The 27,414-nt window shown below is 35.4% G+C and overlaps 1 protein-coding gene across 1 annotated transcript; it reads left to right on the forward strand.

Moving 5' to 3' along the window:
• The first annotated feature begins 14,349 nt into the window (after positions 1–14,349).
• Positions 14,350–26,969, forward strand: LOC131754942 (appetite-regulating hormone-like). Its single transcript, XM_067033289.1, has 3 exons — positions 14,350–14,538; positions 26,116–26,246; positions 26,714–26,969. Exons 1-3 carry the CDS (start codon positions 14,350–14,352, stop codon positions 26,967–26,969), a joined length of 576 nt encoding a protein of 191 aa, XP_066889390.1.
• Positions 26,970–27,414: the final 445 nt, after the last annotated feature.

The raw sequence follows: 27,414 nt of genomic DNA on the forward strand, positions 1-27,414 counted from the left end.
AAAAAAACAATAATGGAAAAGAATATAAAAAGAATATATACATGTATAACTGAATAACTTTGCTGTACAGCAGAAACTAACTCAACTTTTAGTAAAGTTATAGTAAATCAACTATACTTGAATTAAAAAATAAGTAGTGTCTACTGTAGACAATATTTATTTGGATCTTTAAAATACATACATATATATATATTCACTTATTTTATTGTATAGTTCATCTCCAGTAGAACGTAAGCTCTACGCAAGCAGTGTACACTTTTCTCTCTTGTTCCAGTCTTTTCACCAATGTCTGGAAGGCGCAGTAAGTACTGAATAAATATATGTTAAATGAATGGATGGGTAAATGAGAAGATGAGTGAGGGCAAGTCAAAATGTCTGTGGGAAAGAGGTTGGTAGCTAAAAAATCTCTCGGAAAAAAAAATCTCTTTTAAATAAAATTATTTTATTCAGATATAATATTAATGCACAACAGAACACAAAATAAAGTGTACAGTTGGCCAAAATTTTACAAACTGACCTCATCCATATAATGAGCACATAGATTAGAAATAGAATACTATTAACACCAGAGACCTCATTCATCCCCATTTTAGTTATTACACTAGACATACCATGAATCGCAGGTGTATTAAGTATTAACCTTTTCAATAGACTGGATATGTCCTTGTAAATATCCATTTTGTAAAGATAACAACTCTCCAGTATTGTTCCTTTAGCAAGTATTATTAGCATGTTTACAAAGAGGTGCATCTGTTTGACTCAATCATTAGGAGGGAGAAAGGGAACTACTACAGTGTTATTAAATCTTTGTTTCCCATGACATAAACATTTGTGGAAGAAGAAGGTCTAAACACTAACCAACATGTTGAAAAAAAAGTCTTACCTCAGTACTAAGTCATTGCAAATTATAATAATGACATACTAATAAATTAACTATTAAATTAATACTTTTGTTTTTAATTATAATAATTTGGGAAAATTTAATATAATGCTAGAAAACACTTTGACAATTTGTATAAAGATTATTACAAATGTTCATAAGATCTAGCCCAATAAATTTGCTCCTGTAATATTACCAGAAGGAATTACCAGTAATATGTTAATAATGATAAAATATTCAAACACAATCTTAACATTTAAAATCATGTGTCAAAAATAGCAGAATGGTTAAAAATACCCTAATTTTCTCTAAAAATAAATTTTACCACCTTTTAAAATGTTATAGAGATTGTAAGAAACACAAGAATTTGCTTATGGTATAGTCTATTTTAAAACCCTTAAAGACTCTCATACCATTAAGCCAGCAATTCAACTTCCTAAAAGTTACCTAAGAAAATGCAGAAACATTGAAATATATTAAAATACTCCAAATTTTGCAAACAGTAAAAATGATGTGTCAAACAATTGGATAATTAAAAGTATAAAAATTCTAATTCTATACATGTAAATATTATGCAGCTCTTATAGTTGTGTTATAAAAAACTCCATTCCTGTTAGAAATTGCTCCTATTAAGGTTAAATTTTAAAATATGCAAAAATATGCAACACAAAAAAGAAACTACAATTTTAAGATAAAATCATAATACCATGATATTTTTGTGAAAATTTTGAAAACTGAGAAAATGGATGATTTTCTAGTTAAATGTAAATTACCGTCATTCTCACATAATAACAAGTATACTATCATTATTACTATTCATTGTAGAATATACTCCAACCTTCCTACTTTATTAACATCTTGCTTTTTCTACATAACAGCTTTGCAATTACCTTAGAAAATAGTGATAATTTATTACATTATTGTCGAATGATCCTTTCTCATCACTGTTAGAGTATGAAATAAATGAAATCATATGTTGTTTATGTGTTCCTTGATACTTACATAAAAGATTATTTACTTCCTTTACAGCAGCTCATAAAAGGGTAGAGGTAATTATGCTAAGTGGATATGTAAATTCCAGTAGTAAAAGTGAATCAGTTGTGCCAGTGAATTTCAATAAGTTTCTAAATTCTTACCATTGTAAAGCAATTATACTCCAATAAAGATGATTAAAAATAAATAAATAAATAAATAAATTCTTGTGACATGAGATACTCATTTCTTTGTGTATAGGTTTATAAAATTTACTCAACTGGCTTAATGAAATTTCAATTTACATCCCATTAGGAAAATTTTCCTTATTTGTGTTTCCTTCATAAACTAGCAAGTTGTAAAATATGAATCCAAAATGAACATAGATTACTGTGTAAAATTTAATAAAAAGCATTTATTTAAAAATTCTAACTTCTCTATCAAATCTTATATATTGTCATTTAAATATAAAAATGATTTATATACTTAATATTTTAGATAAATCACTGTATATTTTTAAACAAAAACCTACACATTATTCAAGTATTAAAACATGTTCTTGTACATGGCTTAAAAAATAAGAGAGTAATAAATAAGATCCAGAGTTTCATAGCAACATCTAAGTTGCCCAAATTTCTATTGGAAATCACTCACCAAGAACTGGGAAGATCTCACACTGAACAACAAATGACAATAAGCATATGCCAATAATAAGATGTCAGAGATGTTAGAATTATCTAACAAAACCTTAAAGCAGACATCATAAAAAAGTTTCAATACACAATTAAATCCCTGAAACAAATGCAAATATAGAAATCTATGGAAAACAAATAGGTGAAAGATTCTCCAAAAATAGATGACATTACCAAGAAAAATAAATCAAGCTTTGCAGACTGAATAATCCAAGAACAGAGGATAAAAATACCCAGTGGATGGACTCAACAGTAGAGTAGAAAGAGTATAGAAAAGAATCAGTGAACTTGAAGACAGAACAATAGAACTACCCCATTTGGGGCTTCCCTGGTGACGCAGTGGTTGAGAGTCCGCCTGCTGATGCAGGGGACGCAGGTTCCTGCCCCAGTCCGGGAAGATCCCACATGCCGAGGAGCACTGGGCCCGTGAGCCATGGCCGCTGAGCCTGCACGTCCAGAGCCTGTGCTCCACAATGGGAGAGACCACGGCAGTGAGAGACCCACATACCGCAAAAAAAAACCCCCAAACAAAAAACTACCCCATTTGAAAAGTAGAAAGAAAACAAAAAAAGAAATGAATAGAGTCTCAGAGACATATGGGACTATAACAAAAAATCAAATATTTATTGCAACAAAGTCCTTAAAGGAGAGAAGAAAGAGGTGGGGCTAAATAACTAATCAAATCAATGATGGCTGAACACTTCCCAAATTTGGCAAACACATAAAACTACAGATTCTAGAAACTGAGTGAACTCTCAACAAGATAACATCAAAGAAATCCATGCCAAGATACATCACAATCAACTCCTGAAAACTAAAGACAAAGGAAAAGTATCTTGCAACATCAGTGTAAAGGGCACAATGATGATCTCCAAAGATGTTTATATCCTAATCCTGAGACCTATGGATATGTGACTTTATATGGTAAGAGGGACTTTGGCAGCCTTGATTAAGTTAAGAATGTTGGTCTCATCTTGTATTGTCTGCGTGTACCCAATATAATCATAAGATTCCATAGAAGAAAGATGCAGGAGGTGTGAGTCAAAAGTGGAGTTGGAAGAAATGTCATTTCTTGGGGTCAAGGAATGTGGGCAGCTTAAGGAAGTTGGAAAGGACAAGGAAACAGATTCTTCCCAATAGTCATCAGAAGAAACACAGACTTGGTGACTTATTTTGGACTTCTGATTGCCAAAATTGTAAAATGATAAATTTGTGTTGTTTTTGGCCAATACATTTGTGGTGATTTGTTATAGCAGTACCAGGAAACTAATACTATTAGGAAGAAGAAAAGAACACAGTGAGTAAAAGATGAGCAAATACAATAGGTGTTCCTTCTCTTCTTGAACTTTCTAAATTATTCTTGTTAGTGGAAGCAAAAATTATAATCTTGTAAAATAAAAAAGTGTCACTTAACAATACTCCAGTTAAATCAAAAGGGAATGTTAAAAATACATACTCAAGAAACAAACAAAGAAGCAACCTAAATGACCATTGACAGACAAATGGATAAAGATTTGTCAAATATATACAATGGAATATTACTCAGCTATAAAAAGAAACAAAACTGAGTTATTTGTAGTGAGGTGGATGGATCTAGAGTCTGTCATACAGAATGAAGTAAGTTAGAGAGAGAAAAACAAATATCGTATGCTAACGCACATATATGGAATCTAAAAAAAAGGTACTGATGAACCTAGTGGCAGAGCAGGAATAACAGTGCAGACATACAGAACGGACTTGAGGACACGGGATTGGGGGGAAGGGGAAGCTGGGATGAAGTGAGAGAGTAGCACTGACATATATACACCACCAAATGTAAAATGGATGGCTAGTGGGAAGCAGCCACATAGCACAGGGAGAGAAGCTCTATGCTTTGTGACGATCTAGAGGGGTGAGATAGGGAGGGTGAGAGGGAGACGCAAGAGGGAGGGGATATGGGAATATATGTATACAGATAGCTGATTCACTTTGTTGTACAGCAGAAACTAACACAACATTTTAAAGCAATTATACTCTAATAAAGATTTTTTAAAAGGAAGCACACATAAAAGAAAAAAAAAAAAAAGTTCAGGAAACATGAAACAAAACAAAACAAAAAACCAAAAAAAAATGCTGGTTTAAGGTTTACAATATCAATGAACATATGAAATGTAACCCATCCAGACATACAAATTGAAAGACAAATGGACAAAGTGAGTTTTAAAAATTGACTAAACTAGGGGCTTCTCTGGTGGCACAGTGGTTGAGAGTCCGCCTGCCGATGCAGGGGACATGGATTCGTGCCCCGGTCTGGGAAGATCCCACATGCCACAGAGTGGCTGGGTCCGTGAACCATGGCCATGGCCGCTGAGCCTGCGCGTCCGGAGCCTGTGCTCCGCAACAGGAGAGGCCCACGTACCACACATACACACACAAAAGAATTGACCAAACCATACTCTGTATACAAGACACTCACTTTTAAATAAATAAATAAATCGTGTAAATAAATAAATAACTTTAACAAAAACTTCTTAAAAAGAAATATCTAGACCTATATTGTTTCACCAAAGAATTCCACAAAGATTTAAAGGAGAATTAACATCTGTTCTACACAATCTCTCCCAGAAAATTAAACAATTCCCAAATCATTTTAGGAAGTTAGTATCATCCTAATATTAAAACCAGACAAAGACACTACCAAAACGAAAACTACAGACCAATATCCCAAATGAAAATAGATGCAGATATCATTAACAAAATATTATCAGAAAATGTTCAGGAGTACATAAAAAACTATTCACTGTGACCAAGTAAGGTTTATTTCCAAGAATGCAATGTTGTGTGAATACACAAAAATAAACCAATTTTATTCACCTATTAGCAAAGATAAGCAGAAACAATGACATGGTCATATCACTTGATGTAAAACAAGTATTTGAAAAAATAAATAAATAAAATAAGCATTTGACATTATTACCACTCTTTCATGAACAAAAACACAATTCAGTATGGCAAGAAAAAAGGGGCACACAGATTGGAAAGAAAGAGTGAAAACTATACCTATTTGCAGATGACATACTGTCTCCATAGAAAATCTTAAGGAATGTACAAAAAATGAGTTCATCAAGATCAAAGAATACAAGATAAAACTACAAAAATATTTTGTATTTCAATATGCTAGCAAAAATCACATGGGCAGGGCTTCCCTGGTGGCGCAGTGGTTGAGAATCCGCCTGCCGATGCAGGGGACGCGGGTTCGTGCCCCGGTCCGGGAGGATCCCACGTGCCGCGGAGCGGCTGGGCCCGTGAGCCATGGCCGCTGGGCCTGTGCGTCCGGAGCCTGTGCTCCGCAACGGGAGAGGCCACAACAGTGAGAGGCCCGCGTACCACAAAAACCAAAAAAAAAAAAAAAAAAAAATCACATGGGCAGTAAAATTAAAATTACTGTACCATTTACAGTTACACACACAGAAAGATTTAGATGTAAATAGAACATGTAACTGACTTATACACTGAAAATTATAAAATGTTGATTAAACAGATTCAAGAATATCTAAATAGATAGAAAGACATACTGTGCTCAATAATTGGAACACTCACCATGGTAAATATGTTACATCTCCTCAATTGATATACAGATATAACACAATTCCTGTCAGAATCCTAGAAAGATTTTTATAGATTCAGACAATATTTTTCTAAAATTTATATGGAAAAGCAAAATAATTAGAAGAGCTAAAACAATTTTGAAAAAGAAGAATAAAGTAGGAGGAAACTGTCATCCTTTTTCAAGACATTATATACCTATAGTAATCAAGACTGTGTTATATTGGAAGTATAGATCAACAGAGCAGAAGTGACAATCTAGAAAAAGACCCACACAAATATGTCTAACTGATTTTGAAAATGGTGAACAAGCAATTCCACAGAGGAAATACAACTTTTGAAACAAATGGTGTGAGGATATTTGGACATATCTCATAACTCACACAAAAATTCTCAACATGATTACAGAATTACATGTAAAATGTAAAACTACAACAAAAACAAAACAAAACATGTTTGAAAATTTTCAGATTTTTGCATCTATGTTCATCAGTGATATTGGCCTGTAATTTTCTTTTTCTGTGATATCTTTGTCTGGTTTTGGTATCAGGGTGATGGTGGCCTCATAGAATGAGTTTGGGAGTGTCTCTCCCTCCACTATATTTTGGAAGAGTTTGGGAAGGATCTGTGTTAGCTCTTCTCTAAATGTTTGATAGAATTTGCCTGTGAAGCTATCTGGTCCTGGGCTTTTGTTTGTTGGAAGATTTTTAATCACAGTTTCAGTATCAGTGCTTGTGACTGGTCGGTTTATATTTTCTATTTTTTCCTGGTTCAGTCTTGGATGGCTGTGCTTTTCTAAGAATTTGTCCATTTCTTTCAGATTGTCCATTTTGTTGGCATACAGTTACTTGTAGTAATCTCTCATGATCCTTTGTATTTCTGCAGTGTCAGTTGTTACTTCTCCGTTTTCATTTCTAATTCTATTGATTTGAGTCTTCTCCCTTTTTTTCTTGATGAGTCTGGCTAATGGTTTATCAATTTTGTTTATCTTCTCAAAGAACCAGCTTTTAGTTTTGTTGATCTTTGCTATCATTTTCTTAATTTTTTCCATTTATTTCTGCTCTGATCTTTATCATTTCTTCCCTTCTACTAACTTTGTGGGGTTTTTTTGTTGTTGTTGCTGTTGTTGTTGTTGGATCATATTGTTATAAATTTCCCTCTTAGAACTGCTTTTGAGAAAAATATATGAAACCTGGGTAAAGAAATTTTAAACTCTTCCCATTTTAAATCCAGTTATTTGCTTTGAAGCTTTTAAATTGTAGGAGGTTCAATATGTTTGGGATATGAACCCCTTATCAAATATATGCTTTGCAAATATTTTCTCCTATTCCATAGGTTGTTTTTCAATTTGTTTATTGTTTCCTTTGTTGTACAGAAAGCTTTTAGTTTGACATAGTTCCACTTGTTTATTTGCTATCATTTCCTGTGCTTTCATTGTCACATCCAAAAAATCATTGCCAAACCAATGTCAAGGAGCATTTTCCCTATGTTTTCTTCTAGGAGTTTTATGGTTTCAGGTCTTACATTTAATCTTTAACCCATTTTGAGTCGATTTTTATGTATGGTGTAAATAAGATTCCGTTTTATTGTGAATATCCAGTTTTCCCAAAAGCATTTACTAAAGAGGTTATTCTTTCCCCATTTTGTATTCCTGGTGCCCTTGTTGAAGATTAGTTGACTGTGTATACATGGGTGAATTTCTAAATTCTCTATTCTGTTCCACTGATCTATATGTCTTTATTTTTGCCAGTCCCATACTGTTTTGATTACTGAAGACTTTGTAATAGAATATGAAATCAGGAAGTACAATGTCAGCTTTGTTTCTGTTGCTCAAGATTGCTTTGGCTACTTGGGGTCTTTTGTGGTTACATATGAATTTTAGAATTGTTTTTCTATTTCTGTGAAAAATGTCATTGGGGTTTAGGTAGGAATTACATTAGTATTTCCACAAAGAAGACATGCAAATGATCACCAGGTATATGGAAAAGTACTTAACATCACCAATCATCAGGAAAGTTCCAATCAAAACCACACTGAGATATCACCTTCTATATACTTGTTAGAATGGCTATCATAACGAAGACAAGAGATAAGTTGGTAAGAGTGCATAGAAAAGACAACTTTTGTGCACTGTTTATGTGAATATAAATTGGTTCAGCCACTGTGGAAAACAGTATGAAAGTTCCTCAAAAAATGAAAAATAGATCTACTATATGATCCAGTAACCCCACTTCAGGGTACATATCCAAAGGCAATAAAACCAGCTATTAAAAGTATATATCCACACTCCCATGTTTATGGCAGCATTATTCACAGTACTTAAGATATGAAAACAACCTAAGTGTTCATCAACAGATGAATGGATAAAGGTATAATGCGTACACACACACACACACACACACACACACACACACACACACACAATGGAACACTATTCAGTCATGAAAAAGAAGGAAATCCTGTCATTTGCAACAACATGGATGGACCTTGAAGGCATGATGCTAAGTGAGATAAAGTCAGACAGAAAGACAAATACGTTATGATATCACTTACATGTGGAATCTAAAAAAGACAAACTCATAGAAACAGAGTTAGAGTGGTGGTTCTCAGGAGCTGGGAGGTGGGGGAATTTGAAGGGATTTAGGCCAAAGGGTACAAATTTTCTAAATTCATTTAGAAAATGAATTTTGGAGATCTAAGTCACGACATTGTAAGTAAAGTCAACAATACTGTATTACATCCTTCAAATTTGCTATGAGACTAGATCTTGCTACATCAGGGATCATCTTAGTATTTTGTTTAGTGTGTATAGTGTTTTTCTTTTGTTAGATGTTATCACTCTTCAAAAAGTATCAAATTTACACAATCACAAAATAAAAACACATCCTTCTTGATCTAATAAAACTCTTCTTTAAGGTGTTATGCCAACTAACATAATATATAGAGGAAATGGTAGTTAGAATAATAATAAAAAGTGATTGATTTTGATATGTATTAATGGATGTTCAACCATTAGATGAAAGTTTGTTGAAAACAGGATCAAAATTGCTAGCCATAAATTACTCACTAAATATTAAAGGAAGAAAGAAACCTTTGAATGGAGAAATCTGGTAGGCTCCACCACATCAAAGTTACCACATTGATAAAGGCTAAACTGATACCAGATGCAATAAAGGCATAAATACCAAAGACACTGATACCAGATGCACTCTGATGCGATGCTATGAAAATGACAAAATTTCACATATGTTAGGCCCCTGTCAAAAATTCATTACCTGGATCTAGTTATGAAATATTCAGGGAAACATAACTTGTGGGACCTTCTGCAAAATTCTTGACCTTTATACTTCAAAAATATCAATGTTGTGAAAGGCTGAAAAATTGTTTCAGAAAAAAGGTATGCTAAAAGGACATTATAACTAAAGGCAAAATATGTTTCTATATTGGAGTTTGGTTTGGGGAATATTGCTATAAATGTCTATTGTTAAGACAATGGACAACATTTAAACATGAATTGTAAAAGAGATATTGCATCCATGATACATTTCCTGAATATGATAGCCCTGAGGTTTCATAAGGGAATGTTCTCTGTATTCCTAAGATATTCATACAAAGTATTTAGGGGTGAAGGATCTTGTTATCTATCATTTAAATTCACATGCTTTAATATAAATAAAAATTGCTACTGTATGTTCAGATTTATGAAACAGTAGGAAAAATAAAGATATGTTAGAAATTTGTGAGCCTAAGCAAAGGTTAATCCATTTTTTATTGTACTATTCTGCAGCCTTTCTTCAGATTTGGAGATTTTCAAAATAAAACTTAAAATAACAAAAATCCATTTAAATGCTTTAAAGTATTTCCAAAACTTTATTAATTCCTTTCTAGTTGAAATAAGAGTTATTTCTACCTACTGTGGTAAGTATAAATAGAAGAAAGAGTTAGAAAGTGACCCTGAGAACCTCTGAAAAATGTATGTTGCTATGTAAGAGAATAGAATTAGAGATAAAGAAAAAACAAACAGAAGAAACAAAAACCACAAATGACATCAATGCATCTGGAAAAATATTAAAGAACAAAGTGCATAATATAATTATATGATTCATGTTTAAAGGTAAATTTACCTCTTTGCCCTATGAATCTCTCACCAATACATCAGAATTTATTAGCAGAGTAGTTGATATATTTTAATGGAAAACACATATAGGACAGAAGGTTTGTATATGCCTCAGGCAAATTCTGCCTGAAAAATAAAATATAGCATCTGTTTAACTACACATTGAAGAAATACAGAACAAATAAAAAACGTGAAAGAAAGTATTATATTCTTTCAATCTATTTAATTATCATTCCTTGGCGTTTCTATTTTTAAAATTTAAATCAGTAGACTACTCACAAGTGGGTATGGTGACACAGGAAACATATATATACCTGATATATTAGTATTTGTTCAGTCACATTTCAGAGTACAGGTAATGTAACTACGATGACACTGTAAAGTATTCATAGAAATCAATTAGAGGCTTCCAGTCTTACGTAAATACTGGTGTCTAATACATCATCTCATCATTATTATTAATTTTTTGCTTGCTCCAGAAATTTATTTTCTCACTGTCCTGGATTCTAGAAGTCTGAGATCAAAGTGTCAGTGGGGCTGGTTTCTCCTGAGGCCTCTCTCTTTGGCTTGTAGACATTTGTCTTGTCCCTGTGTCTTCACTTGGTCCTCCCTCTGTACTTGTCTATGTCCTAATTTCTTCTTCTTATAAGGATGCTAGTCACCCTAAATGACCATATTTCAATTTAATTACCCCTTTAAAGACTCTGTCACCAAATACAGTCACATTTTGAGGTACTGGACATTAGGGCTTCAACATATGAAATTTTTCAGTGAAATATAATTGATATATAAAATTATATTAGTTTCAGGTATACAACATGTTGATTCAGTATTTGTATATATTGTGAAATGATCATCATTGTCTAGTTAACATCTATCACCACACAAAGTCACAAATTTTTTTCTTGTGCTGAGAACTTTTAAGATCTACTCTCTTAGCAACTTTCAACTATACAATATAATATTATTAAATATAGTCATCATGCTGTACATTATATGTCCAGGACTTATTTATTTGGTAACTTGTGGCCCTGTAACTATCGACCCCTGTATGAGCAGGCCCGCAAGATGGCTGTTCTCTTGCTCTTTGTACATGCCCTGCTGAACCAGGCCCTGCTTCGCCTGCACCCTTCTCACATGAATGTGCTTGCCCCCTGCCCCAGCTAGTGACTGTTCTAATCTTTAGGCCAAAATAGCACAAGCTGCTAGATTATTAAAGGGAAACTTCTGCCTTCGTGATGGTTGTTAACCTAAGGGTCTGTGATGGACCTGCCCCAGCTGCTGGTTTCCTTTGTAACTGACATCAATTCCCAGTATACATGCTTGTGTCCTTCATCCCTGAGGAGTGAAGATGGCTGCCATGTCCTGTCTGCCTTCTGCTGTCCACAGTGGGATGTTGCTCCAGGACCTTTTGCTTCAGACATGAAGGTTCCCCATCCAATAAACCATTGATATCTCTGTCACTATCTCTAGGCTCTTTCTTCATTCTTAAGTCTGGGCAACTACAAGGCTTGCAGGCCTGTGGAGAACAACCTTCTTTACACATTCCTCCCACGTCCAACCCCTGCCTTCTCTGGCAAACACCAATCTGGTCTCTGTATCGATGACTTCAGTATTTTTTTTTCTTTTTCTCTCTAACTTATTTCATTTAGCATAATGTCCTCAAGGCTCATTTATGTTGCAAATGGCAAGATTTCCTTTGAGAGCATAAAGAATTGCAGAGACTGACATGAGGCTCTATACCTGTTGCCTACTGCCGGTTTAGAGATAACAAGTTGGGTGAGCTGAGCAGGGTAGAGCACAGCACAGATGATCAATATCAACAGCTACCGTAATATAAAGAGAAGCTGACCAGGATGTGGCAGAGAAGTGTGGAGTCTTCCTTACTCCACCTGAGGAAGAATGAACAGAAGAAAAAAGGTGGGTGTCTGGCAGGTATAGCAGGTGGGGTTTGGAAGCAGCACAGATACTTGCTGGTGAGTTGGCTATAGGAGAAATGCCAGGTGCTGTGGACTGAATTGTACCCCCTTCCCAATTAATATGTTGAAGCTCTAAGACCCAGTGGATGATATTTAGAGATGGGGCCTTTGGAAGGTAATTAGGATTAGATGAGGGCATGAGGGTGGGGCCCTCATAATGGGATTAGAGGCTTTATAAAAAGAGAAATGGAGACACAGCTCTGAGGAGACAGTAAGAAGACAGTTGTTTTCAAGCCAGGAAGAGGGTTCTTACCAGGAACCAAATTGGTCCACACCTTGATCTTGGACTTCCCCCAGTCTCCAAACCTGTGAGAAATAAATGTCTGTTGTTTTAAGCCACCCTCTCCACCTGCAATGGAAACTTTTTAGGACTAGTTCTAGATGTCCTTCTTAGAATTTTATATCCTGGGTTATTTGAGTTATGGGAGCATGCCCCTTATATATAAGAACATATATATGTTCTTATATATAACTACATATAATGTTCTTATATTCTCGGCTTACAGTCTAGGCTTCTCAGCTCCTTACCATTAAGTCTCATCCCCACACATTTTCCCTGTTTCCTGTTTACAAGAATCTACATTTGCTAGGTTCTGAAGTCATTATGGTGAGTAATCTCCTTCCTTCTGAAGCAGAGATGCTATTCCTTTAATTGATTCAACTGATTCATCCTTCACTAATTAATTATCAAGGTGAAATTGGAGCAGATTCTTTTAATAAATTTATTTTATTTATTAATTTTTGGCTGCATTGGGTCTGCGTTGATGCATGCAGCCTTTCTCTAGTTGCAGTGAGAGGGGGCTACTCTTCATAGCGGTGCACAGGCTTCTCATTGCAGTGGCTTCTCTTGCTGTGGAGCATGGGCTCTAGGCATGCAGGCTTCAGCAGTTGTGGCATGCAGGCTCAGTAGTTGTGGCTCATGGGCTCTAGAGTGCAGGCTCAGTAGTTGTGATGCACAGGCTTAGTTGCACTGTGACCCATGGGCTCTTCCCGGACCAGGGCTCGAACCCATGTCCCCTGCATTGGCAGGCAGATTCTTAACCACTGCGTCACTTGGGAAGCCCAGGAGCAAATTTTAAAGGTATAAAATATCACCTTGTGAGACACATACTACAACTGAAGTCTTCATGTGCCTTCCATTCTGCTACCCCTAGCAAAAGAGAAAGGAGTATTTTTTCTATCACAGATAATGACTGTAGGAAACTGGGTGCCAATGACTACAAAATTAAGGAAAACAGTGGTAAGGACCAAGGGAAATCTGGAGTTTGAGGGTTGAAACTACATCCACTCTGATACTAGCACTCTGGTTTCAGGCTCCCCTAAATTCCCTATCAGACCCCCACGAGCATAAAACATAAGCTGTTGCATATTTATCCTTCATTTATTTATTTATTTTTTTGTAACTCTGATACACAATCAAATCCTTGGATTTTTATCAGCACAGTTTTCTCCTGGCTCAAGGAAATGAGCACCTTGCCACAGACGCCTTCTAGCTTTCACCCCAAAGCATGAGTTCATAGTTGCCTAACCTACACCTGTTATTTGCACAGTGGCCATTTGCAAAAACCAACAACTCTACAGTCCTTATACTTATTTTTATGCATCCCAAGCACTGTGGATATTGCATTGACCAGTGAAGGCTTCCAATTAGATGCCATCCCAATCGACAATACCTGATAGTCTTAGAAATTGTGATGCTATACACCACCCTACTTCAAACCAGCAAAGTGACCCTGGTTGCCATTTGGCTAGCATAGCAGCCAAAGCCAGGATCCCATCCTGAGGATCTGCTTCCTATGACAATGTCTGTTACCAGTTGTCTTGGTTTAAACTCTCCAAATCATAACCCAAAACAAGGTTTCAAGTAGAAGTAGTTTATTTAGTAGTTAATTCTAGGAACCACTGGTATAAAATAAGGAAGTATGACACAAATCAGAGGGCATACAGTAATCTGTGCATTATCAATGAATTTCATTTATCAATCACTGGAGCTTAGTGCCACTAAAGACCTCTCAAATCCAGTATAGAAACACTTGCCTAAAAGTAATCCCACATGCAATAGAGTGATTTATTCATCAACGCTTGTCAGTCATTGCTTGATAGCTATTGGAGCAGGGTTTCAGGATGGTGGTCATTAGCTTGACAGCATTACAAGCATACTGTGTACAAACGCTAATCAAGCACCGGTGGATGGAGAAAGTTATCAGGCAAAGACATCCAGATGCTGACTCTTGGAAACTGGACAGGATCATTAGAATGGTAAAGACCAAAGGATTTGAATGTGGTGCTGACAGCTTCTGCTACAGCAATTCAGTATAGAAAAATTGTATAAGTTTTCACTTCAATCATCTTGTGTCTGTAAGAATATGGAGTTCACTGAGGAAGTCCAGATTTTTATTGGTTTTTGGCATTGATTATAATCTAAATATATATTTGCTACATCATTTTTGGTGTTTGAAAATCAGGCACAATATACCAAAATATCTATTGCCATGTTCCATTCAAACCACATATATAATTTCATTATCGTCAGGGCTACAATCTTCCAATATATTTATGTAGTTGAGCAATCCAGTAGAATGTTTCTCCTTAAACTTTAGCAATCTCATGATTACCCCAAGATTTCAAGACATGCAGAGAGTTGGTATTAGATTAGCTGAACCTCTTATGTAGCTCAACAGACAATTTGGTCATTTTTAAAATTTAAATACCTAAATAATTAGTACTGAATCTATTTAAATGTATAGTAAGATAATAAAGGTAGATTGTAGTAATAATAGAATCAGTCACTGTTTGAAATTACAAAATATATTTTTTAATCAGGAAGACACTCTTTTTTTCCTATTGAGTCATGTGATTTATAACAGGTAGCAATCAAACTATCGATTTCTCCTTTTAGTCATTACAAGTAATTAAAGCCTAGTAATTCTAACAGGAATACAATGTATTATATTCTTATTTCAACATAGAGCCAACTTTATTTTGACAAAACCAAAGAACTTTATATGCCTTATTTATTTACAGATTTACTAATGCACTGTAAGGTCAAATATAAGGTAACTATAGGTTTGTTTCAATTCCTTTCCCTAAAATATAATTTCACATTCTAATGGTATATGTATTATAGTTAGATTATTATTATTTCTTGGCATTGACTATAATCTAAATATTATGATATTTGCTACACTGTTTTTGATATTTGGAAATCAAGCACAGAATACCAAAATATTAATTGCTATACTCCTTTCAAAATACACATATAATTTCAATATTGTCAAATAGCAATCTTTCATTATGTTTCTGTAGTTGAGCCATTCTATAGATTTTTTCCCCCGAAACTTTAGCAACCTGCATTTTCTTGGAAACATGAGCAATAGTAAAAGTTCCACATTTTTACAAGTGGTGATTAATAAGTGTGTGTGAGTGGTAGAGATGACCCAAGAATAGCTATATGTTGATGTTTGTTGGATGGGAGCTCTTTATACTCTTATTTTTACTATTTTATATATATGTATATCTCAGAAATTTTCCATAACAATAAGTAAAGCTCTATTTTGCTTTTGTTTTTTAAGTAAATAGCTTACTCCCATTTTAAGTGTGCTGTTCATGAGATGATTTCCTTGTCTTATGGTTAAATATAATTTTAGAGGTTTCTGTGTTCAAAATATTTTAGGTTATTTTGATGTAACCTTGGATATAAGGACCTCATGGAAAACTTTGGGGGTATATATTATATCTATTTGACCATAGATAAACTGAGAATGAAATACTTGTTTTAGAAGTAACATCAGTCTGAAACTTAATATAGGGAACACTATTATACATTCATTTTTCACCTTCCTTGCCTGAGGTTAGTACTTCAACATTGATTGCATGGTCTCCAACTGAAAATAACAGTGAGATTATAAATGAGAACCTACAATAGTGTTTTCTTAGTGTTTCTTCATATAAATTTATTTTTAACCATACCAAATTAATTTTATTCACATAGTTTTGAAATGTTTTTATGTTTTCTAGTTTTTTAAATTTTCCTATTTTTATGGTATTGTACATTGGATTTTTTTCTCTTGTATTCTTTCTAGTTTAATCTTTGTGCATAAAATATTTTCTTTAATTTTCTTTTTTTTATGAGTCAGTAAGATTTTTTCACGTCTTTCTTTTGACAAATTTTTAAAAATTTCTAATATTTTGTATTTTATAGTTTCTTTCATTCTATTAATATATTTAACTGTTCTTGAAATATTATTTTAAATTTTTTATGTATTTTGTGGATATGACTTTCTAGTCATATCCTAGTGTGCCTCCTCTGTACAAACAGTATTCTGTACCTGTGAGCTTCCAGGGACACTTAGCTCATAAATCCAATGCACTGCTTATTTGCTGGTTTAATAGGAAACTAGTTGGGAAACAACGTAAGCCCCATAATAGTTGTCATTTACTTCATTCTTTGAAACTGGACAAGCTAGGTCCTTGTGATTTTCTCTAGTTGATTATTTCAGTTGACTCATTAAAAAACAACAACAACAACAACAAAAAAAAAACTAATCCCTTAAAAAAATCCTTTTCTTGGGCTTCCCTGGTGGCGCAGTGGTTAAGAATCTGTCTGCCAATGCAGGGGACATGGGTTCAAGCCCTGGTCCGGGAAGATCCCACATGCCACAGAGCAACTAAGCCCGTGTGCCACAACTACTGAGCCTGCGCTCTAGAGCCCGTGAGCCACAACTACTGAGCCCACATGCCACAACTACTGAAGCCTGCAAACCTAGAGCCTGTGCTCTGCAACAAGAGAAGCAAGCACAATGAGAAGCCAGTGCACCGCAGTGAAGAGTAGCCCCCACTCGCCGCAACTAGAGAAAGACTGTACACAGCAACGAAGACTTAACACAGACAAAAATAAAAAAATGAATAATAAAAATAATCATAAAAAATTTAAAAAAAAATCCTTTTCTTAACTTAAATACTAAATTTCCATGGAAACACACCCATAACCTCTGTAATATTTAAACATGAATAGAACATGAAGTACAAAAACAATATGCACACTTCAGAATATTCATCTGAAAACATGGCATCTTAGGTCAGAAGTCAAGTTCTATCAATAGTAGAAGCAGATTCTTTTTTTTTCCCCTCGAAACAATCTACTCTGAAAGAGGAACAAAGAGAAAGAAACCCACATTAAATGTTAAATAATCAAATAACTTTGCAAAACTAACCTGATGGTCTACTCAGATGTATAAGCTTGAACTGATTTCATGCATTTTTAATTATTAATATAATGTTCCTTTGTTTTCATTTTTTCAAAAAATATTTTCTGTAGGAATCCTTTATGAATGCTAGATAACTCATGTTTTATCTTGTGGATGACTGAAAGCATTTCATTTACATTTACATTTCATATGTAAATCTGAACTCCTTCCAGCTTTTACCTACAATGCAAAAGTTCAAGGCATTTTCAACACTGAACTGAAGCAATTATATCAACATAGAGTTTACATCAATTGAAACATTATAAATATGATATCAGTTCAATGGGAGCCATAGATTACAGTTAGTTAAATGTTAAAGAGTGTATGCTTTTCCTTTTTTATGTGCTGGTATACATATTAAGATGTCACAGCCTTACATTTGTTTTAATAAGCTAGACATATGAAGGTTATAATTTTAATTACCAATTTGTTGAAATAACTATGTGCTGTTACCAACACATGGAAATGACAGAAGTTAAATAGATAAAAAGATGTCTATGGTTCTGAGACTCTAGAAAGGAAACAGACTGGGGAAACCATATACAGTCTGTGGAGGACTTAACTCATTAATGCTCTTCCTGTGGGACCAAAGAGGGTAATAAATAGGCAGAATCTCCTAGACCAGATATGGTTCAGATGACCATGGAGAATGAGGGACAAGAATATTCCTTCCAGAGAATAGAATGACTGCCTACTCATGTATGTTCATACCTTCAGGACTGTGGACCATCTCCAGATGTGATAAAAGTGATTCAGAACTACGGCCCTGTACTGCTTCCTACTTCAAAATTGTGTGTGCATGTGTGTGTGTGTGTGTGTGTGCATGTGTACTCTAGAGATAAGATAGCTTGATTTACTAGTTCATAGCTTCCAAATTAAGAAAAGGAAGTTTGAGACAAGATGTAGAAACTTCTGTGCATCAACCAGAAATCCTAGACATTAAGCTGGATGCAGTGATGCATTTGAGGCTGCTATAATGAAATACCATAGACTGGGTGGCTTAACCAACATTTATTTCTCACAGTTCTCTAGGCTGGCAAGTCCAAGTCCAAGGTACTGGCATATTTGGTGTCTAGTGTGGACCTGCTTCCTGGTTCCCAGACAGCCTTCTGCCCCTACGTCTTCACATGGAGAAAAGGGGGAGGTAACTCTCTTCAGGGCTCTTTTATAAAAGGGCATTAATCCCATTCATGAGGGTCTCAGTACCTCCCAAAGTTCTCACCTCTTAATGCCATCACATTGGGTATTAGGTTTTAATCTGTCAATTTTAGGGGGATTCAAACATTGTCTATAGTAGATGGAGTGGTACTTTTGGGCTGCTTTCCTTGGCAGGGATATAGTCAGTTCTATGTGTTAAAGAATAAATGTTTTTTCTAAGACTTAGTAAGGTGTCTATAATTCAGAGCACCATTTTCTTGATTTTAAATAAGACCATTCCTTTAGTTAACGCTTGGAGAATTGAATGCTTTTCATTTAAGTGTTCACCTCTAGACCCTCAGATTCTATTACAGAGTCTGCTACCAATATAACATATGATAGCATCTGCAAATTAGTAATGAGTAGACCCTGGGAAGGCCAAATACACAAATTCTTCCTCCAGATCATATCTCTCAATTGTCACAATCCTCATACACTCAAATACTCTCTATAATTTATAGTATATGGGAAATAAATCCCCATGATTACTTACATTACGTAAGATTCCATCTTAGAAGTCTGGGGGACAGATTCTCTTCTGGAACTTTAAAAAGTGAGCTGCCAGATGGCTTGTGAGAGGGCCATGTAGCATGGAACTGCAGGCAGCCTCTAGGAGCTGAAAAAAAAAAAAAAATCCCAGCTGACAGCCATCAAGAAAGCGGGAACCGCAGTCCTACAACCACAAGAAACTGAATTCTGCCAACAGCCACTCAATTTTGGAAGAAAATACTGTGCTCCAGAAAGGAACACATACCAGCAGATGCCTTGACTGAAGTTCTGTAAGACTTTGAGCTGAAGACCTAGTTAAGCTGTGTTCAGACTCCCGACCCACAGAAACTGTGAGATAATAATACATGTTATTTTTTGAAGTCCTTTTTTAAGAAAAAATAGATAAGTAATACATGTGGTCCATTTCTTCTTATTGTTGTTTTTATAAATTATTATTTTCCTTCAATCTTAGTGCTCTAACATTTAATTAATTAATTTTTATTCCTTTCACCAGCTTTACTGAAGGATGATTGACAAATTATAATTGTATATGTTTAGGTTGTATAACATGATGTTTTTATTTTTAAGGTGTATGATGCAGTTTAATATATGTATAAAATGTGAAATGATTACAACAATCAAGTTAACACATCCGTCACTTCATATAGTTACCATTTTTGCGTATGTGGTAAGAACACTTATTATACACTCTCTTAGAAAATTTCAAGTATACAATACAATATTATTAATCATAGTCACCATGCTGCACATTTGATCCCCAGAAATTATTAATCTTATAACTGAATTTTTATACTGTTTGAACAACATCTCTCCATTTTACCCAAGATCCCAGACCCTGGCAACCACCATTCTACTTTCTACTTCTATGAGTTTGACTTTCTTTTAGATTCTACATATAAATAAGATCATACAGTATTTGTCTTTCTGTGCCTGGTTTATTTCACTTAGCACCATGTCTTTCCAGTTCATTCATGTTGTCACAAACAGCAGGATTTCTTTCTCTTTTTTTGTCTAAATAATATCCTTCTGTGTGTATGCACACACACACACACACACACACACACACACACACACACATAACATTTTCTTTTTGCACTCATTTGATGGGAATGTAAATTGGTAAACACACCATGGAAGACAGTAAGGAGCTTCCTCAAAACACAAAAAATACTACTGTATGATTCAGTAATCCCACTTCTGGATGTCTATCCAAAGGAAATGAAATCAGGATCTCAAAGATATATTTGTACCCCGTGTTCATTGCAGTACTATTCACAAAAGCCAAGATGTGCTGTGACTTTTAAATTAAAGTTTTCATAAATTTACTCTGGCAGTTCTGTTTCCTGGGTCTGAATTTCAACCATTCTACCTCTGTGTTCTGGGTTCCGTTAATTGAGTTTTCAATTTCCTGTTCTTGTTCAATTGTTTTTACTAAGGTCTGGTTATAAGAAAATGTTAAAGAACAAAATTTCCACAAATTATTAGAGAAATGTAGTCTTTATTAACATGGCAATGAGATATAAACTGTGGCAGGCCATGTGACCTGGTCAAAAGACCTTTCCTCTCTGGTCTGATGGTTCTCTTCCAGCTCCAAAAGAAGAAAGGCTCAGCTTGATGATCACATTCTCAGTCTTTCTGGGTCAGAAATCCCTAGCACACATGATATTTTAAAACTTTTATGGGAATGAGTTTGGTATCCATCAGACTCAAATCATCAATTTCTTCCCAGTATCCACCCCTTTCTGACACTGTTATCTAGGATTTCCTCATCCCATGAAGTGAAAATTGTGGGCAAATCCCCTTAACTAGGATGCAGAGAAAGACCATGACTTCACTGACATCCAGATGTCTGGGTCTCAGGAGCCACTTGGCTCTAGGGATCTGACATCACAGAGTTGGCAGAAAGGAGTTTAGAAGTAGAATCTGTCCTTTGTATTCCCAGAATTCCCTCTGTTCCTATGTCACTTCTGCCCCATCACCTCACTCAAGACCCTAGGCACCTTTCTACTTTAACTTGGGATACGTCCTATACAAATTTTTTAAAGATTCATGTCTTAAGAATGAACTTTATTATTTTAATGCTAAAAATTTCAACTTATCCCTAAATGCATGTAAAAGAAACAAAACAGGTCCAATAAATATAGACAATACTGTTCTTAATCAAATTAATATTTTCTTTTGAAAAATCTTCAAATAATCACTTTAATTTCTTAGATGCAGAACTTCTAGATAGAAGACAAATATTACATGAAAAGAACTCAGTATTTTATAATCTGAAAATCTTCCTATTATCTTTATATGAGCTGAGAAAGAGGGAAAATTCAGTTAATTTTTTCAAGTTCATTTACTATCATTTGCTTTCAAACTTTAGTAGACAAAGATTAACTCTCTAATTAATGAATGACAATACAATCTAAACCCTTCTGTGTTTTCCCCTTAATATAGAATATTTTAACGTACCAATCTCTTTTCAAGTACATTCAAGAGATGTGTTGTCTTTAAAATTGTGATTCTCGTCTCACACTTAACACACATACACACAGAATAAAGTGAAAACAATATTTCTGAAAAAATACTTTTAATCATTTCATATTGGACACATCCATTTACATATCTACTGATATTTGAAAGATAACTTCAAGATCTAAAAGCATTTTATGTTTTCATCATATTTGAAAGTTCTCAGATACAAATGATATTCAGAATTTTCGTTTAATATATTTATAAATTGTTGTCTTTAATCATTAATTTGAACTTTCTCTTGCCCTATCCCCTAGAATTTTGCCACCTATACACACTTTCCTCTCTCTATTATTCTAAAAAAAATTAAGAGAAGTTAAAAGATAAAAATCCTGTTATATATATATATATATCTTTTAAAATACAATGAATAAAAATTACTATACTTAATATAATATACTTTATTTAAAACAGTAATATGAAAATGATCATTTGAGAAGGTAAACAATTTTATATATTTTGTGTAATTTCATTTTGTTGTGTTTTTCTCCCTTAACAGTTTGTTATATATATATATATAATAAAACTGATACTGCTTGATCATAAAGAGTTAAGCAGTTCAGTTATTATAACACAGAGTAAAAAGAGTATGATTTATTCATTTTGAACTAAACCATACTTAACTAAATTTTGCAGCAGCTAATTTTAAATTTATACTTGTAGAAGATAGTCTGAATGACTGATCAAACGGTGATGTACCCAGTCTATGCTTCTGCCAATATTACATTAAGGGGGACAGTGTTTGCAAGCTAAGGTAATCTGGTGAATGCATCCTTTATGTGATTATAGACATGTTATTTATAAATAGATAATAAATACAGAAATAATTAAGACTTCTAGTCAGATACTATCCTGTGTGCGATTTCAATAATTTTCTATTTACTGAGCCTTGTTTATGACACAGTGAGATATCTTTTATATTCAGAAATATTATATATATAATATTATATAAATAAATGTTATATTTTTCTTCAAAAGCAGGTTTCATACATTATTTTGAATCTTAATCGATTTAACAGCATTGTTCAAACAGATTGATTTCTTTTTATAGATTTGAAAATTGGGAAATTTACTCTTCATTTTAGCAATACTGCCTACCTATTCAGAAGTGAAATGCCAGATTCAATTTAGGACATGAAATTTTTAAAATGCAATGGAAAGGCACAAAGTGATATTACCATGAACGACCGCAGTGGGAACAGCTGAAACGAGCAACAATTTTGGCTTTAGTTAAATTCTGGATGTATCATTCCACAAACAATTATTTTGTGAAAATCTACATTCTAAGGGCCCAAAGATAAGCCTGGGTAAAAATATATTTTTCAGTGTACAGCTGTTACTACATCAATATGACCTTTCTGAAAATGAGTTTGACTAGTCTACCCTGGGGAAGCCCTGATGCTTTGATTCTTTGTAATGTGCAAAAATCTTCAATCACCCAATTCAAAAACGTGTAATGGAGAATGCCATAGTGTATCAGATAAATATTAATTTCTCAGATTACCTTAGACTATCTGCTGCCTGGCTCTTCATAAAATGGCTACATTTTATCTTAAAATATAATCTAGTTTTAACCTCCATAGAATAACATGTCATGTTGAGCTACAGTTGCTAGACTCTATAAATGCTACTAAAGCAATATTGGGAAATGTTTCCTAATAAGACAGGCTTCTATCAGGACAATTTCAGTGTATAACATGACGTGTCTGTTCAGAAATCCATACATCAAATTAATACTGTTTGTGCTTTTGACCCCTTTACTTTTTTTTTTTTTTTTTTTAGTTTTGACCTGTTAATTTTTATTGGAGTAAAATTGCTTTTTAATGTTCTGTTAGTTTCTACTGTACAGCAAAGTGAATCAGCCATACATATAAATATATCTCCGCTTTTTTGGATTTCCTTCCCATTTAGGTCACCACAGAGCATTGAGTAGAGTTCCCTGTGCTATACAGCAGGTTCTCATTAGTTATCTATTTTATACATATTAGTGTATATATGTCAACCCAAATCTACCAATTCATCCCACCACCCCTGATACCCCTTGGTATCCACATGTTTGTTCTTTATGTCTGTGTCTATTTCTGCTTTGCAAATAAGATCATGTATACCATTTTTTCTAGATGCCACCTATATGCATTAATATACGGTATATTTTTTCTCTTTGTGACTTACCTCACTCTGTATGACAGTCTCTAGGTCCATCCGGGTCTCTACAAACGACCATATTTTGTTCATTTTTATGGCTGAGTAATATTCCATTATGTATATGTACATCTTCACTATCTGTCATCTGTCAATGGATATTTAGGTAGTTTCCATGCCCTGGCTATTGTAAATAGTGCTGCAATGAACATTGGGGTGCATGTGTCTTTTTGAATTATGGTTTTCTCAGGGTATATGCCCAGTAATAGGATTGTTGGGTCATATGGTAGTTCTATTTTTAGATTTTTAAGGAACGTCCATACTGTTTTCCATAGTGACTATATCAATTTACATTCCCACTAAAAGTGCAAAAGAGTTCCCTTTTCTCCTCACCCTCTCCAGCATTTATCATTTGTAGATTTTCTGATGATGCCCATTCTGACAGTGTGAGGTGATACCTCATTGTAGTTTTGATTTGCATTTCTCTAATAATTAGTGATGTTGAGCATCTTTTCATGTGTTTGTTGGCCATCTGTATGTCTTCTTTGGAGAAATGTCTGTTTAGGTCTTCCACCCATTTTTTTGATTGGGTTGTTTGTTTTTTTGATATTGAGCTACATGAGCTGTTTGTAAATTTTGGAGATTAATCCTTTGTCAGTTGCTTCGTTTGCAAATATTTTTCCCCATTCTGAGGGCTGTCTTTTCGTCTTGTTTATGGTTTCCTTTGCTGTGCAAAAGACTTTCAGTTTAATTAGGTCCCATTTGTTTATTTTTGGTTTTGCTTTTATTACTGTAAGAGGTGGGTCAAAAAGATCTTGCTGTGATTTATGTCAAAGAGTGTTCTGCCTTTGTTTCCTCTAAGAGTTTTATAGTGTCTGGCCGTACATTTAGGTCTTTAATCCAATTTGAGTTTATTTTTGTGCATGCTGTTAGGGAGTGTTCTAATTTCATTCTTTTACATGTAGCTGTCCAGTCTTCCCAGCACCACTTATTGAAGAGACTGTCTTTTCTCCATTGTATATTCTTGCCTCCTTTGTCATAGATTAGGTTGGCCTAATCACACATACCTAAATATTTTATTACACCCTAATTATCTATACATAGGAGGAAATCAGCCAAATGACAATAATAAAACATTTAATGCTCTGTTTTACAAATTCAGAATGATTTCTAATGGATTTTACTATTCCACAGTCCAATTATTAGTGCTTTTGTTTAGCTAGTAGATAGCTAATATGATTATAGGAAAGCTCAAATTTATTAGCTTTCTTAGAAAATTGCCTACTTCAGATGGAAAAGTACATCAACCCTCCTAATTTTTGGATGGCAAAGAAATATTGCCATGGAGGTACTAATGAGTGAATAAAAAATTACTTTTTAAAACTGTTTAACTCTTGATACACAGATTTTATCAAAAGAGTGATGTATTTTATTCAAGTAGAAGGATTTTTATGTAATTTACATATTTTCCCACACAACATGAGTACTTTTAAATAACTAATTAAATTTCATGATCTAGTTTACATGCTTACATCTAGCTTACATTTTTTCCTGACATGATAATTTGCTTAAATCAGTCACTTTGCATATCTGCAAAGAACCTGACTCTTTTAAGAAAGAGAGGTCTCAAGCCTAGCAGAGCCACCACCATCACCCAGAAGAAAGGACTGGAGCTCAGCCCCTGTTGGAGATGGTCCCTGCCTTGCTCCCCTTCTTCTTCATCTGAAAAATGGGGCTTCCTTCAGGGAGGCATGAGAATTCCACAAGCTGAGGTCCCGAGAGCTCCAGGTCTGTGGCAGCAGAGCAGCATCCCTCAAGGAGAGCAGTGAGGGCCAGGGCAGGACAAGCTCTGAGATCTGAGATCGAGGGAGGATACCTCGCTCTATCCCGGGAGGAAGGGGGTGACAGAAAATCCAGTAAGCCAAGGCCACAGAGCAGCAAGCCGGGCCAGACCCGGGGCCACTCTCCTCTCTCCCACATAAACCAGGGCCAGTTGCGCTTGGGGACAGGAGGAGCAGATGGCCAGCCCACTCGGCCGCCCCAGGCCAGCTTAGCAATCTTTCAGGGCATTTGACCTCCGCTGTTGATTTCTACTCTGAGCATGACGTGAGCATTTTTAGTTCCCAAGGAATGTCAGTCAGACCCCGGAAGCTGGGCTGCCTTGAGATGGAGTAGCCGGTTTAAAACAAACAAAGGTGCCTATATAAGGTCCAGACGGGCTACGGGCACCACCCCTGCCAGGAATCTCAGGAATCTCAGACCCCTCGGTCCCCAGCCAGCCGAGGCCACGCCCTCCCCGGGCACCATCTGCAGCCGGCCGCTTGTCACTGTGCTCTGGGTGGACTTGACCTCGGCGGGCTCCAGCTTCCTGAGCCCCAAACCCCAGAACGTGCAGCAGAGACAGGAGTTCAAGTGTAACAGGGAAGAGCCAAATCCGACAACGTGTCGGATCTGTTTCTTTTACTTTAACCTTTGCTCTCCGCTGCTTTGGTTCACTAAAAAGATACCGTCTACACATAATGGCCTGCCTCGGGGAACCTTGCCTCTCTCCCTGAATGTTAAACCGAAGGGCCTTCGTTCAGGGAAACATCCTGACCCTGTCCACCTGTGGACGGCTACAGGAAAGAAGGAATGAACACATCCCCTCCCCGAGGCTGCCCATTCCAGGGGACATTTGCAAAATTTATGGCCTTCCTACTTTACTTCCTCATCTCCTCCCACTCTCTGTGGTATAAAAGAAACTGGCATCCTAAACCCTGATAAGATAGTTATTTTGAGACTGTAGTCTGCCATCTTCTAGGTCTGCAGGCTTTCCTAATAAAGTTGTATTCCTTGCCTCTACACCTGTCTCCGCTTCATTGGCCTGTCGTGAGGCCAGCAGAGCGAGCTTGGACTCAAAAACACAAGAAGGCGTCAGCCAAACTGAAAGCCCGGGCCCTGGAAGGCTGGGTCAGCCTCGAGGTCAGAAGTCAGGTGGAAGGCACAGAAAACGAGCTGGAAATGCGGTTCAACGCCCTCTTTGATGTTGGGATCAAGCTGTCAGGGGCTCAGTTCCACCAGCGCGGTCAGACCCTGGGAAAGTTTCTTCAGGAGGTACTTTGGGAAGAGGCCAGTGAAGCCTCTGGCTGACAAGTGACTGGCCCTGAGACCAACCATCTCTCCACTCTCCCACCCTCAGAAGCGTTCACTTGGCTTCTAGAACGTTTCCGAGACCACTCCTAGCTCTTGGGGTACTAGCCTAGGAGGTGAATAAATGCTCAAACTGGAAAAAAAGAAAAAAAAAAAAAAAAGAAGTGAGCTCTCAGCTAAATGGCAAGAATAAAACAATTGATGTTCAAATGACTATGTTTGAATGAAGTTTTATGTTATACAAAACATCAATTACATTCATTTGTTTCTCATAAAATACTTGGAGGAATGTTTTTCAAACACCTATACAATCTCTGTCATAATTGTAAGTTTTCTTGCTATTGTACAAATTCTATGAAGGACGTTACCTTTTCTGTTATCCTCAGAACTAGAAACAGCAGACGGGGGTCTATTTTAAAACCTCGGATTTTAAGCATCAGTTAAG

Source organism: Kogia breviceps, chromosome 4, assembly GCF_026419965.1.
Source record: "Kogia breviceps isolate mKogBre1 chromosome 4, mKogBre1 haplotype 1, whole genome shotgun sequence".
NCBI lineage: Eukaryota > Metazoa > Chordata > Mammalia > Artiodactyla > Physeteridae > Kogia > Kogia breviceps.

Coding starts and splice junctions, on each gene's coding strand:
- LOC131754942 (XM_067033289.1), top strand. CDS start 14,350: ATGGTGGTCATTAGCTTGACAGCATTACAAGCATACTGTGTACAAACG. Junction 14,539..26,115: donor GCTTCTGCTACAGCAATTCA/GTATAGAAAAAT, acceptor CTCGGTCCCCAG/CCAGCCGAGGCCACGCCCTC. Junction 26,247..26,713: donor AACGTGCAGCAGAGACAGGA/GTTCAAGTGTAA, acceptor GCCTGTCGTGAG/GCCAGCAGAGCGAGCTTGGA.